This window comes from Equus caballus, chromosome 1 (genome assembly GCF_041296265.1).
Source record: "Equus caballus isolate H_3958 breed thoroughbred chromosome 1, TB-T2T, whole genome shotgun sequence".
NCBI lineage: Eukaryota > Metazoa > Chordata > Mammalia > Perissodactyla > Equidae > Equus > Equus caballus.
Window position 1 is genome coordinate 170,107,307 of NC_091684.1, and position 15,702 is coordinate 170,123,008.

A 15,702-nucleotide genomic window follows, 5' to 3' on the forward strand; every position below is an offset into this window, starting at 1 on the left:
TGTGCTTTCTTCAGAGAGTTGTATAGTTTTATCTCTTACATTTAAGTATATGGCCCATTTTGAGATAATTTTTGTATATGGTGGGAGATAAGGATCCAACTTCATTCTTTTGCATGTGGATACACAGTTGCATGTGGATACACGGTTGTCTCACTGTTGAGACTGCTCTTTCCCTATTGAATTATCTTGACACCTTTGTTGAAAATAAAACCTTAAATATAAGGATTCACTTCTGGACTCTCAATTCGAAACCTGCATATCTATCCTTATGCTAGTATCACACGGTCTTGATTACTGTATCTTTCTGATAAGTTTTGAAATCGAAGAATGGGAATCCTCCAACTTTGTTCTTTTTTTTTTTTTTTTGAGACTGTTTTGGCTATTCTGGTTCTCTTGCATTTCCTTGTAAACTTTAGAATCAATTCGTTCATTTCTGCAAAAAAAAAAAAAAAAGCAGCTGGTACTTGCTAGGGATTGCACTGGGAATTGCACCGTTGATCAGTTTGAGGAGAACTGAGACTTGAATAATATTAAATCTTCCAATCCAATAACATGGGATCTCATTCTATTCATTTAGCCTTATTGTAACTTCTTGCAACAATGTTTTGCAGTTGTCAGTACTCAAGTCTTGCATTTCTTTTGTTAAATTAATTTATCATATTTTTATTCTTTTAATGCTATTTGTAAATGGCATCAGGATGCCTTGTATTTATTTTTCTTGCTGTGTATTAGAACATTCAGTACAATGCTCTACATAAGTGTCAAAAGCAGGCATCCTTGTCTTGTTCCGGATCTTAGAGGGTAAGCCTTGACTACCTCACCACTAAGTGTAAGGTTAACTGTGGGTATTTTATGGATGCTCTTTATCAGGTTGAGGAAGTTCCCTCCTATTCCTAGTTTTCTTTCTCTTTTTAGGATTTTTATCATGAAAGAATGTTGGATTTTGTAAAATCTTTTTTCTTTATCTATTGAGATAATAAAATATTTTTGTCCTTTATTCTATTCATATATTAAATAACACACACAATGATTTTCAAGTCAAAACCACCCTTGCATTTCTGTGATAGAACCCACATGATCACGATATATAAACCTTTTTATGTATTACTGGATTCAGTTTGCTAGCATTTTTTTGAAAAATTTTTTTGTCTATGTTCATAAGGAATATTGCTCTGTAGTTTTCTTTCCTTGTGATATCTCTGTCTGGTTTTGGTTTCAGAGTAATACTGGGAATGATTTTTTTGGATATGATACCAAAACTACAAGCAACAAAACCAAGACAAAAACTAAAAGAACAAGTGGAACTACATCAAGCTAAAGAGCTTCTGTAGAACAAAGGAAATCATAAGCAAAATGAAAAGGCAACCTATGGAATGGGAGAAAGTATTTGCAAACCATATATCTGATAAAGGATTAATATCTAAAATATATAAAGAACCCCTATAACTCAATAGAAAAATAAACAAATAACCTTATTAATAAGGAGCAAATGACCTGAAGAGACATTTTTCCAAGAAAGACATATGAATAGCCAACAGGTACAAGAAAAGATACTCAACATCACTAATCACCAGGGAAATGCAAATCAAAACCACAATGAGATATTACCTCACACCAGATAGAATGGCTTTTATCAAAAAGACAAGAGACAGGGGCTGGCCCTGTGGTGCAGCAGTTAAGTTCACACATTCCACTTCAGCGGCCTGGAGTTCGCCGGTTTGGATCCCAAGTGAGGACATGGCATTGTTTGGCAAGCTATGCTGTGGCAGGCACCACACATATAAAGTAGAGGAAGATGGGCATGGATGTTAGCTCAAGGCCAGTCTTGCTCAGCAAAAAGAGGAGGATTGGTGGCAGATGTTAGCTCAGGGCTAATCTTCCTTGAAATAATAATAATAATAAAATAGACAAGAGATAAGTGCTGATGAAAATGTGGAGAAAAGGGAATGCAATGTACATTTCCCTGTTGATGGGAATGTAAATTGGTACAAACACTATGAAAAACAGTATGGAAGTTCTTCAAAGAATTAAAAGTAAAACTACCATATGATCCAGCAATTCCACTTCTGGGGGTATATGGGAAAAAAACATATTTGCACCACCAGTTCATTGCAGCATTATTTACAATGGAAATAGTGTAATGTAACATAATGACATGGAAACAACCTAAGTGTTTATTGATGGATGAATAGATAAAGAAAATGTGATGTGTATATATATAATAAAATATTATTCAGCCATGAAAAAGAAGGAAATCCTGCTGTTTGCGACAAAATGGTTGAACATTGAGGGCATTATGCTAAGTGAAATATGTCAGACAGAGAAAGACAAATACTGTACACTCTCACTTATATGTGGAATCTTAAAAAAAACGAAGTTCACTTATATGTGGAATCTTAAAAAAAAAGAAGTTATAGAAACAGAGAACAGATTGGTGGTTACCAGGGGTGGAGGGTGGGGGAAATGAGTGAAGGTAGTCAAAATATGCAAGCTTCCAGTTATAAGACATATAAGTTCTGTGGATGTAAAGTACAGCATGATGACTATAGTTAACAATATATTTTAATTGCATATTTGAAAATTGCTAAGAGAGTATATCTTAAAAGTTCTCATCACAAGAAAAAGAAAATTTTGTAACTATGTGAGGTTATGGATGTGAATTAAACTTAGCATGGTAATAATTTCACAATATATACGTATACCAAATCATTATGTTTTACACCTTAAACTTACACAATGTAATATGATAATTATACTTAAATAAAACTGGAAAAAATAAAATAAGGGAATATTTCACAAATCTCTTTCCTCACCAAGAGGGAGAACTTTACTATGTATTTGAACATATACATAGATTTTTTTAAAAGATCAAAAGCGCTCCTCAACTCCCTCCTGTTAAATTCTGTAGCTTAATACTTCAGTTCAAGTATCTGGCACAGCACCATCCACCTTACGAAAGTTATATAAATTCTTTCTGTCTAATCATAATTTTGGGAGAACTTAGTGTGAAGAAAATTCTCTTCACGCCTTCAAACACCAAAAGCTTGCAATGAATAAATAATTCTGGATGATTGTGCATCTTAAGATATCAATATTCATGACTGAAAAAGTGCTGCTACCATTTAAAAAACAAAAACATTTCTACTTTACAGAAACAATGATTATAAAATAAGCAAGTTCAGGTCATAACCCAAAAAATTCTTTTTGCGCACTGAGTGCTATGGACATAGGGAATAGTAAGTTATGAACAAGAGTTAAGTCTCATTAGAGATGGCTCTAAACCAATAATAGAAGAAAAATGTTGTTAAATATCTGATCTAAGTACATAGATACTCATATGCATGTGCACCCACATGCACATATAAGTAATAAAAACAAAGGAGTCCAAGAGTTTGTCATCTCTCTCAGCAACGCCTTACTTAGAAGCAAGAAAATTTCAACCATCATGTCAACTTCCAGGGACATCTGCTAAAAACAGTTTGAAATAACCTGAAGATGGGAAGGTAGCTTCTAGAACTTTGGCATTTCGCCAAATGCCCCACCATCTCTGCTCCAGGACCTCTTCACCATGAAATGGTAATTTATTTATCACTGTCATACTAAAAGCACAGAGCTGACCCAGGAGAGAAATCTTTTTACAAAAAAAAAAGGGAAGAACCCTTTTCAAGCCATTGAATGAGTCAATAGGAAAGAGAATGAGAATTCAGATGTCATAACTCTGATACTGATAGATAAGAGAGTCCAAAACTTGCAGACAGACAAAAAAAAAATGAATAAAATTGAATGAAAGGAATATGAAGAAAAGCAAAAACCTCATGCTTCAGCTAAGCTGGTGTTGCTGTAGTGTTTGCACCATCATAACAGTAACCTGTCTATAGAACAAAATTAACATCTGCTCTAAGAATTAGCATGAGCTAATCTGATCACCACTGTAGAAACTGGGTCCCAAAGGCCAATTAATGGGCTCCTGAGGGAACGAACCACTTGGGATATGATGGACAATCTTCCCTCATGAATTCCCACTTTTGGAATTCTTAGGAGACTATATACCTTTGGAAAAACAAGACATAGGTTACAAAGCAACAAACATATGTCTCTGTTATGCAGCAAATACACCAATTTCTCTCCAAGCCAATATCAGTGTCCAAATGTAAGCCCCCCTCTGGGTTGCTGGCTGCCAAGGATGCCATGCCCTCCATCTTGCCTGCCTTTTGTTGCAGTGAAAACCGAAGATTACATGTCAGACCTACCAGTTTTATGAGGAGATGGATTCAGAAGAGATACAAGTATAGGACAGCTCTGAGGTGTGCCTGTTTGCTTTGCCTTATTTTGTGCGGCTATAAATACAATAGCACTTCATCTTACATGAATTAATGTAAGAAGATTCATTTTACAACTAGGAGGGCTAGGAATCAGGGAAATGAGAGAGAGGAAGATGAGGAAGGAGCCCCAGTAGTACGTAAATTCTGTCCTTGTTAATCAGGAGGTGCACCCAGTCAGAACCAGGTCTTTGGGGGAACAGTATGTTAGCGAAGCGACATCTAGAAATGGCTGAAAAAGCGGCTATGAGGAGCAGGGCAGAAAAAAACTTCAGCTCTCCCTATTTTTAGCCATGTTTGGCTCTGCCACAGAGCAGACGATCGGCCATTCCAAAGAGGGAGAACAACAAGATGACAGAGCACTCCAGATTGGTGAGTTCACTCCCACGTGGTTTACAAAACCATTTGCATCTTCATATACATTAGTCCCCAAATATTTCTTGCTGTTTTCACTCTTTCCTCACGGTTTCTTGGGCTTCTGGGTTACACTGAACTCCTGCTACAGAAAGATTACTCACAGCTTTGCTGTGCCAAACATGATCTATTCATAGACTGAAGAGGAGGCTTACAGTTAAGTGTGACATGGAAAATTGTGAATTTCTTTCATCTTTCGTGTCACTAATTGCAATTATCAAGAGCATCCTTAAATCTATGACATCATGTGATCTGGACAGTAACACATTTTCAATAAATTAATGAATATTCTTAGCTAGAATACTTTTATTAAAAGTGTCTGAGTCTGCATTCTGCACTTATATTTTCCTGAATAAATTCTGTCACTCGATCATGTCACTTTGGGTCATTTAGGTCCAAATGATGACTGTTCCTCACTAATGGAGGAGGTCCTAAAATAAATTACTAAATTAAGACCAAATTACTGACAACAGAATTGTAGGTTACTTTATTGTCTTTGTTTTGCTTTTCTCACCATGGAAGTCACACAATGTCCAAGACTAAGTCTAACTCAGAGAAGGAAGTTTTCACAAATATTCTCTGTCCACTTCCCAAACCTACTCCAATCTTCCACATCTATAACAGGATGGGGGCAACACCCATAAACCAGAATAATAGAGGCCTTTCTAGGAATCCTGACATCTCAGGGAAAGTCCTTAATTAATATGCCAGACCCACTGCTCACTTTTTCTGTATTTTTCTAGTATTAACCTAGACCAAGATTTTACAGAAGTATTTTAATCCAACTGGTAAAAGACAGAACCAAATTGAAAGCCATTATGTAGATATCCGGACTTTTAAAGTTTCCTTGAGTTAACAAACCATAATGAACACTGAAGAAATTATGGCACATTTGACACTTTTTGTCTAGATTATCAGACGACCTTAAGACACCAATACTTATAATTCCAACACTGATGTAGAATAAAAGTGAAATGCATAAACGTTTCAGTGTGTTATTTGTTACCTTCCTCCCTCTCCTCTTCAGATGCCTAATATTTGTGTCTCTAATTCCAAAGATACAAGTATTTGAAACTCTGTGTTCAATATTAAGGTTCTCTGTATCTTATTCCACAGATGCAAATACACGATTTTCATATCTACTTACATTTGTAAGTACTGCCATTAACTTTCTCCAATTGCTTATTACATAAGAGCCTGTCTTTTACTGGATTGGAGAAAATACTGAAAGAGGAAAGAGAGAGTACGAAGATTCAAAGTCTGATAACATCCAGCACTCTCAAAGTTTGGCAATCTTCAGCAATATAGTTACATTATTTATTTAATAGAATAATAGAATCTGAGGGACTTAGGCATCTCTAAATAAAAATATTCCTGAGCATTAGGGAATAACGTCATTTTTGTCTTTGTCATTTTTTCCTCTTCACCCCTTAGGAAGCTATGAATGTGTCAGGAGTCAATACGGTGACTGAATTCATACTCCTGAGTTTTCCCTGCTCCAGAGAGGTTCAGGTCCTCCTCTTCGTGCTTTTCTCTGTGTCCTACATCCTGACACTGATGGGGAATGGGGCCATTGTCTGTGCAGTGAAGCTGGATCGCAGACTCCACACCCCCATGTATATTCTGCTGGCCAACTTCTCATTCCTGGAGATCTGTTACATCAACACCACTGTTCCCAATATGTTAAGGAACTTCCTATCTGAGACCAAAACCATCTCTTTCACTGCCTGCTTCCTCCAGTTCTACTTCTTCTTTTCCATGGGCATTACTGAGACCTTTTTACTGCCCCTCATGGCTTTTGATCGGTACTTGGCCATCTGTCAGCCTCTTTACTATCCTACTATCATGAGCAGTCATCTCTGCACAAACTTGGTGGTCCTCTGCTGGGTAATGGGCTTTCTCTGCTATCCGGTCCCTATCTATTTTATCACACAACTCCCCTTTTGTGGCCCCAATACCATTGACCACTTTGTTTGTGACCCTGGTCCTCTTCTGGCCCTGTCCTGCATCCCTGCCCCTGGAATTGAGCTTTCCTGTTCTATACTGAGCTCTCTTATTATCTTCATCACCTTCTTTTTCATCCTTTGGTCCTACATCCTGGTCCTCAGGGCAGTGTTGCATGCTCCTTCAGCAGCTGGCAGACGTAAGGCCTTCTCCACTTGTGGTTCCCACCTGGCTGTAGTGTCTCTATTCTATGGAACCATCATGATCATGTACATCAGCCCAACCTCTGGAAATCCAGCTGGCATACAGAAGATTGTAACCTTGTTGTACTCATCAGTGACCCCACTTGTAAACCCACTGATCTACAGTCTCCGAAACAAGGACATGAAGGCTGCCTTGAGAAAAATTCAGGTGTGCACAAAAATTAGTCAAAGTAAATGAGAGCTTATGAATCGGCCAAGATTAGAATTATTATTTTTCCCCATTTCTATTCCCACTTAAACAATAGGTCTTTATTCATTTGCACCCTGACATGCAGACCCAAATTCATCCATTTCTGCCAGGTCAATAATGAACAACAGTACATCAATTAAACTAGACCTTGCCTTCAGTCGGGACTTAATAGATAGTAACTTGAATTGAATGCCCCCGATTTCTGAATTTTAGCCTACCTTGACCTCCAATAACTGCTTATCCTTTTTTCTGTGATCACTTACGTGTTCCCTGAATTCACGCTTTTTTGACCTCTACTAAGTATCTCCATTCTCACCCTTGGTTTTTCTGACCAAATGATCTCTGCTCTGCTCCTGGTAGAAAAGAAGAATATTCATCCCTTTCTAGCTCATATTAAAAGAAATTAGTGCCAATTAATAAATCATAACTGAGCCAAAATTTTTATTTAATTGGTATCCAAATGACTAATAATGATCTAAAACACTGTCTCTCAAAACTTTCTGTTTCATAATTATTTGAGGAGCTCTTAAAAAAAGCAGATTCCTAGGCCTTTCTCCAAATCTCCTAAATCACAATCTTTGAAGTAGACTCCAGAAATTTCTATTTTAATGTTACTCAGGTAATTCTGATGCATCAAGACCAGCACCAGTCCACAGACTGATCTTATAGAGTCACTATTTTAAATAGATATATGACATAAACAAAGAAATAAAAATCTTATATTAGTTAAGAAAAGTGAAAGAAGTTACAGTGAGTACTATAAGTGACTGAAAAACTCACGAGAACAGCAGAAGTTTCTTTTTTTCCTGTTTTCAAATTCTACACTTATAAAATAAGAAATAGATTACATTCATCTTAACTTTTCCTACTTGTGAAAGATAATTAAGATACTTGGAAATAGGTTTACATTTTGAAAGAATATTGGCATGTAGTGGCACTAAAATTTGGATTTAGTTTTACATGAGGGAAGATTGAGTTGAGCACACAGCCCCACAGAGGTAAAAACAGACAGAGGGCAATCGCTGGTGATTCTAATATACTGAGATGAAGACAGACGCAGAGGAATTTGATGGCAGCCCAGGTGATGGGCCCAACAATTTGCTCAAAAGTAAATTGGTTGGTTGGCATCTGAAGTGAATACATTTCATTCATTCATTCAATAAACACTTTTCACCTCTATGATGTGCCCTGAATTACATTAATGTAAAAGATAAAGTCCCTGCCTCTGTGAAACTTACATTCTAGTGAGGGAGGCAGATAATAAGCAGGTAAACACATAAATCTATAATTCCAGTAGTCATGAGTAGTCTAAAGAGAATAAAGGAGAAAGAAAGAAATTCTAACCATGTGTGGTGATGCATGTTAACTAGATGCGAAGGATGTGATCATTTTGCAATATATACATATATCAAATCATTATGTTGCACATCTGAAACTAATATAAAGTTAGCTGTCAATTTATCTCAATAAAACAAAAAATGAAGAGTATGAATATAGAAAATGTTGTGGTAAGATAAGGAATAATTTAGACAGATGGTCATAGAATGCCTTTGTAAGGAGGTGATATTTCAAAGCAAGAGAATGTGCCATGCCAAGATCTAGGGGAATAAATCCCATGTAAATACAGGTAAAAGTTTGGGGTTTTCAAAGAACAGGAAAAGGTTGACTGCGCTATCCAGAAGGAAAATTATATATGAAGCTCAAGAGGTAGGCAGGATCAGATCACCTAGAACCTTCTAGGCCACAATAAAGAATGCTTCACAATGACAAACATACACATAGAAACAGAGATTGGATTGGTGGTTACCAGAGGGGAAAAGGGGTGGGAGGAGGGTGAAAGAGGTGACTAGGCACATGAGTGTGGTGATGGATTGTAATTAGTCTTTGAGTGGTGAACCTGATGTGATCTGCACAGAAATTGAAATATAATGATGTACACCTGAAATTTATATAATGTTATGAACCAATGTTACTGCAATCAAAAATAAATATATATAGGAAAAAGAAAAATAATATTTTATCTGAATTTCTGGGGAAGCCTGCCCAATACCATATACTAAGAAGAAGTCTTAATAAAAAATCTCACCTTAGAATCCTCATACACTGCTGGTGGAAGTGCAAACTGGTGCAGCCACTATGGCAAACAGTATGGAGAGTCTCCAAAAAATTAAGAATAGATCTACCACATGATCCAGCTATTCCTCTGCTGGGTATTTATCCAAAGAACCTGAAAACAAGTATGCATAAAGATACATGCATCCCTATAACCGTCGCAGCATTATTCACAATAGCCAAGACTCAGAAGCAACCGAGATGCCCATCAAGGGACAAATGGATAAAGAAGATGTGGTATATACACAACGGAATAACACTCAGCCATAAGAAATTATGAAATCCAGCTATTTGTGGCAACATGGATGGATCTTGAGGGTATTATCCTAAGAGAAATAAGTCAGAGGGAGAAAGTCAAATACAATATGATCTCACTCATAAGTAGAAGCTAAAAACAACGACAAACAAACACATAGCAACAGAGACTAGATTGGTGGTTGCATGTGGTTAGGCACAGGTGTGTGGTGATTGATTATAATTAGTCTTTGGGTGGTGAACATGATGTAATCTACCCAGAAGTCGAAATATATAATCATGTACACCTGAAATTTATATAATGTTATAAACCAATGTTAGCGTACCAAAAAAAAAAGTTTCTTTTTAAAGGAATTTGTATCTTTGTAATCTGTCCTTGAGGATATATGTTTGGGGAGGGGACAAACCAGGGAGCTCACTCGTCCAAAACAAATGGAAAGTCCTCTTAGACCCTAATAAAAGAAACTCTAATTCTAGAATGATGTTTTCAATGACAAACTTAAGAGATAAAGGAAAGTCAGGATCCACTTCTGGGGCTCTTAAACCACATTTAATCATATTATGACTATATAGACATGTACAAAATATGTTCATAACTATTATCTCATCTCATTCTATCAGCCCTATGGAGTACACAAGCAAGGTGAGTATGTAGCTAATATTTAAAGAAATTAGCTCCACCAATCTCTTATGGCTAATAAGTGAAAACACTCAAGCTAGGACCTAGATTTTCTGTGTCCTACTTGTCTATCTATTATCCCAACTCTTCCTCTTTAGGTTCAACTCTGCCAACACCCAGTGCTCTCTTTTTATAGCAGGTCACTCACTTTCATATATGTCTGAATAATCTCCTCAACCATTTCCCTACCTATTCCAGGCCTCTTTCCAAAGCCTTCCAGATTCTTTTTTTTTTTTAAAGATTGGCACCTGGGCTAACAACTGTTGCCAATCTTCCTTTTTTTTTCCAAAGATTGGCACCTGGGCTAACAACTGTTGCCAATCTATTTTTTTTTCTGCTTTATCTCCCCAAACCCCCCCCGTACACAGCTGTATATCTTAGTTGTACGTCCTTCTAGTTGTGGGATGTAGGACGCCACCTCAACGTGGCCTGACAAGCGGTGCCATGTCCACGCCCAGGATCCGAACCCTGAGCGGCCGCAGCGCAGCGCACGAACTTAACCACTCGGCCACGGAGCCGGCCCCCCAAAGCCTCCCAGATTCTTGAATCCAATCCTGCTTTTACAGATACAACATCACCTATAACTCAGCCTCAAGTTCCAATTTTCCATACAAATACCATTTTTAACCCTGTCTCCAACCATCCTCAATTAGTTTCTGACCTTAATGAAATCCCCTCAAACTTAGAAGCTGTTTCAAACATACCCATCCTTAACCCAGACTCTAATGCTCTATCATCTACATAGTGGTTCTCGGATTTCTGCACGCATCAGAAACACACAGAAAGTTTGTTAAAGCAGATCGCTGGGCCCCACACTCAGAGTTTCTGACTCACTAGGTCAGGGTGGAGCCTGGGAACTTGCAATTTAACAAGTGCTTAAGTGATGTTAATACTGCTAGGACAGGGACTACATTTTTGAGAACCTGCTCTGTCCTTATACAGTCTCACTCCTAAACTCAGTAATATTCTCTACTTTAACTCTTGCCATGATTGAATTCATCTCCCCCTCAAATTCTCTTCCTCATCTTCTTTGTTCTCCTGCCCCTGAAATCAATGAAAAAACTTCATACTTCCCACCTCTGAGCGACTTCAGTGCAAAACTTTCACTTTCACTAATATTGCATCATGTAAGTCAACAACATTACAAATCTACTTTTATAGAAGACTAAATTTTTTCAACTAAATGTGTTCAAGCTATACTTAAAATTGAAAAAGTAGATTCTTTGCCTTATGCTGAATATAATAAAATTAAGTAAAATATGTATAGACGACAATTTTGTTTAATTTAAGTGCTTACATATATGGGACCAAGAATAAACCAGGTCTATTTTGGAGAGAAGATCAAACACACACGTTCTTTCTCCTTCTCTTCTCTCCCATTAACATGTCCCTCTCACTCTTCTAAACTACCCTGCTCCCCAGGCAGATCACTTCCTTAAAGGAAGGATCCCTCCACAAAGAGGAAACATTTCCTAGCCCCTCTTGGATATTTATCCTGACCACTGTGTCTCAACAGTCAAACCGATGGAGGAAATATAAACAAATATAAGTAGGATTAGATGCACACACACAAACACGTGCACAAGGAATTGGTGCCTCCCAGTGAACACACTGGGGAGCTGTGGATCCTAGTCAGGAGAGACTTGTAAACTCTTAATAATCACTGACATGAAAGATACATTTCATTTTGTTCAGAATACTAAAGGAAGCAAGACTCTGGAGCCACAAATACTGCTCTCCATCCACAAATGATCTTTTAGATTGTATTATGAGAACAGTCTTGTAACTGGAGTTTCACTCACATCTTCCTTCTGGAGCCAGAAACACCATCAGGTATGTACAGAAACTCTGCCTGCATCAGTGCATCACTGCCTCTGTACATCCACTGCTGTCAGCTACTAAGAGCATGCTGGTTCTTCTGTAAATTCATTAATTCTATGTTCCTTTGTTCTTTGTACGAACAATATGTTAGCCCTGCAGTTCTTTTCTCTCAACACACTCAGAAGAGTGCTAGGGGTAATATAGTCCCAATAAGGACTCACTTTGGTATCACAGAGCTCTCAGTATACAACTCACTTAGGGAAAATAGTGCTCAAATGTCTTGGATATTGGGGGAAGGGGGAGCATTAAATTTCCTTCAGTTAGAATGCAACCTGAGTCTTGTGCCACTTTGCTTCTGATATCTAAGTTTTGATTGGCAAATATCCTTCAGCAAGAGCAATTAAAGCAGGCTGTTCTTATTTTTTCACAGTTGTTGGAAAGTGACAAGTGGCAAGTGGAAACTAAGAAAGAAGTAGGCCAGCAGATTCTGTTGTCCCTTGGATTCATCTGCAGGTTAACCTTAAAAATATAAGCATTTATAAGAAGAAGAATCTCTGCACTTATAATTTTAAAAGTGCTCTTTCCTGGGAAAGTGGCTTTAAATCCCAAGCAAGTGGTTGTGGTTATGGAGGAAGATCTGGCTTCCTTTTCAGTTCCTACAGAATGGATTATCCAGGCTCCTCGTTCCTCTTCTTCTCTCCAACTAATTTATTATAACACTTAAAGTGAAGAGAAAGATGAAAAGGGTGGATTTAAATTCACCATTTGAGCTACTAATAGATGTACTTTGGAGGGAGAAGCAATAGAAAGGTATGCAGTGAGATTTCAAATTACCTGTGAAGTTCATTTATCCATTTTTTTCTGATTATGTATTATAAGGCTAACTAAAATTTCACTGAAACATAAATGTAAAAAGGTCATGGACATTATGAAGTCAAGTGACCAAGCGGGAGTTAAGACTTATGAGGTCTGGGTCCAGGTCAAAAACGAAGAATTGGAATTGTATTTCTCTTCTTGGTGCCAAGAACTTCCTGACCTGGGGGTAGAATAAGTCATGTCTCATGTCTCTGTCTACTGTTTTGAAAAGCCCAAATATCTCATTTATGTCAAATAAAGTTTGCTACATGCTACTAATCTCACTACATAGATTTATCTAAGTTATTCCTAACTGGAATAAATATCTTTTTTCAGGCCCACAGCATATAGCTCACGGAAGCCCCCATCACATAGAAACATGACTGTACAGATGTAGGTAGCAGTCCTGGTTGCTTTTATAAACAAGAAGTTCCAAAGGGAAGAAATTTTATTTTTCATGTTTACCATTGTACTCCAGAACTTTGTACTCTACAAGGAATTTAACAAACAGTGAATAAACATTTGCTAAATGTCTAAATGAATAAGTAAATGGATAATGTGCTGCAATTTAAATTCAGAATTGAATTTTTTTTTAATGCAAGCCCAGTAACTACATTTTCCAACCAAGAATTACAGCACATGGTCTGGCAAATACAAGTATAGTTATGGGAATTGTATTTGAAATTACAACTGTCAGAGAAATTTTTATACATATGGTCATCATAATTACAGTTCTTTGAACTAAATAACGGACAAAATTTAGATTTTCATAAAAATCGTGTTTATTAGACAGAACTTTTTCATCATTCTAAAAATACTGTTAGTTAATACAAATACCCAAAGTTACCTTGACAATAAAAGATTTATCCTGAGTTTGCTCCAGGTCTGATCAAATACTGAGAAGCAGGCCTCTGTCATTCTGAAGACTGTATAAATGGCATAAGGATGCAATTTTGTGAGTATCTTAACAGTGACATCAATAAATAATATGGTCAATTATCCTTCATTTGTAGTCAATATATTACTAAATTTAAAATATTGATGGTGGCTTACCAAACCAAGTATCTTGAAATTTACCCAGGAAACTTTAGGACATAGAAATAAGCATGGGCCAATAGCCTTAGGAAAGTTGTTGGCAAAATGTCCAAGTTTATAGTCCCATCTCAACTCTCAACTCCTAATTCAGCCACTATGAGAAAGATCTTTCTGGTCTCAGGCTATCCTAAGGTGACCCTTCTACTCATTATTTAATTTAGGTAACAGCAAGATGATGAATGGCGAAGTTATGGTGTTCAGGGCTTAATTCCTAGCAAAAACGATAGCACATGGTTTTACATACTAGAGAAATTGAAATACCTAGCTGGAAAGTACCTCAAGAGCCCGGTCATGATGTAAAGCCCCCCCAAGTGCAGCTTAGGGGGAAACAAGCCAGAGAAAATAGCAGTCTCCAAAAGAAAACATATTCAAATTTAGAATATTTGAAAAGAAGTGGAGTTAGTTCAAACTGATCTCCAAATGGGCCAGGGTATCTAGGAGTTAATGGCACTGCACATTTAAGTAAACCCTTAAATCTCTCTTAACTTCAATTTCCTTATCTGTAAAGGAGAAGGATAAAGCACACCGCCCTACAGATCAAAGGGTTATTAGGAATACTAAATGCGATAATGTACGTAAAAATACTTTGTACGTTTTTAAGCAATTTATTACTAAACCTACAAATGTTATTATTCACTCCTTGGTTCCTTCTGTTTCTCTAACAGCTTTGGGATCCCAGAACACAACAATGCATTTTGTGTCTGAGTTTGTCCTCCTGGGTTTCCCTGGTCAAAGGAAGATGCAGAACTTCTTCTTCTCATTAATCCTGGTGGTCTATCTCCTGACGCTGCTGGGGAATGGAGCTATTGTCTGTGCAGTGAAATGGGACAGGCGGCTTCACACGCCCATGTACATCTTCTTGGGAAATTTTGCCTTCCTAGAGATCTGGTATATTTCCTCCACTGTCCCAAATATGCTGGTCAACATCCTCTCTGAGACCAAGACCATCTCCTTCACTGGTTGCTTCATCCAATTCTATTTCTTTTTTTCACTGGGTACAACAGAGTGTTTCTTCTTGTCAGTTATGGCTTATGATCGGTACCTGGCCATCTGTCGCCCATTAAATTACCCCTCCATCATGACTGGGAAGTTCTGTGTGATGCTGGTCTGTGTTTGCTGGGTGAGTGGATTTCTCTGCTATCCAGTCCCCATTGTTCTTATCTCCCAACTTCCCTTCTGTGGACCCAACATCATTGACCATTTCGTGTGTGACCCAGGCCCATTGTTTGCACTAGCCTGCATTCATGCTCCTTTCACTGAGCTTATGTGTTACACTTTCAACTCAATCATTATCTTTGGACCCTTCCTTTCCATTTTGGGATCTTACACTCTAGTACTGAGAGCTGTGCTTCGTGTTCCCTCTGGTGCTGGTCGAACTAAAGCTTTCTCCACATGCGGGTCCCACCTCATGGTGGTGTCTCTATTCTATGGAACCCTTATGGTGATGTACGTGAGCCCAACATCAGGGAACCCAGCAGGAATGCAAAAGATAATCACTTTGGTATACTCAGCAGTGACTCCGCTCTTAAATCCCCTAATCTATAGTCTGCGAAACAAAGATATGAAAGATGCCCTAAAGAAAGTCCTGGGATTAAAAATTAACCAAAATTGAGACATCTTTGAAATAGAAGCAGAATTTGTCACTTCTGACTTTAGTTATTTATAACAACAATAGAGAATTAGTCATGTTCTGCCTCATACTTAGGTAAAGACAGACTTATTTCTCACAGTTCCTTAGCAGTTCAAGTTCAGCTC

General features: G+C 37.6%; 2 protein-coding genes and 1 long non-coding RNA gene across 4 annotated transcripts in view; 2 read left to right on the plus strand and 1 right to left on the minus strand.

The window, feature by feature from the left end:
* Nucleotides 1-15,702, minus strand: part of LOC138918371 (uncharacterized) — a 73,445-nt gene that overhangs the window by 25,732 nt on the left and 32,011 nt on the right. The window lies entirely within an intron of this gene.
* On the plus strand, nt 6,174-7,118 carry OR11H26 (olfactory receptor family 11 subfamily H member 26). Its single transcript, NM_001391632.1, has one exon. It carries the CDS (start codon nt 6,174-6,176, stop codon nt 7,116-7,118), a length of 945 nt encoding a protein of 314 aa, NP_001378561.1.
* OR11H6 (olfactory receptor family 11 subfamily H member 6) lies at nt 14,636-15,559 on the plus strand. The gene has a single exon (NM_001391633.1). It carries the CDS (start codon nt 14,636-14,638, stop codon nt 15,557-15,559), a length of 924 nt encoding a protein of 307 aa, NP_001378562.1.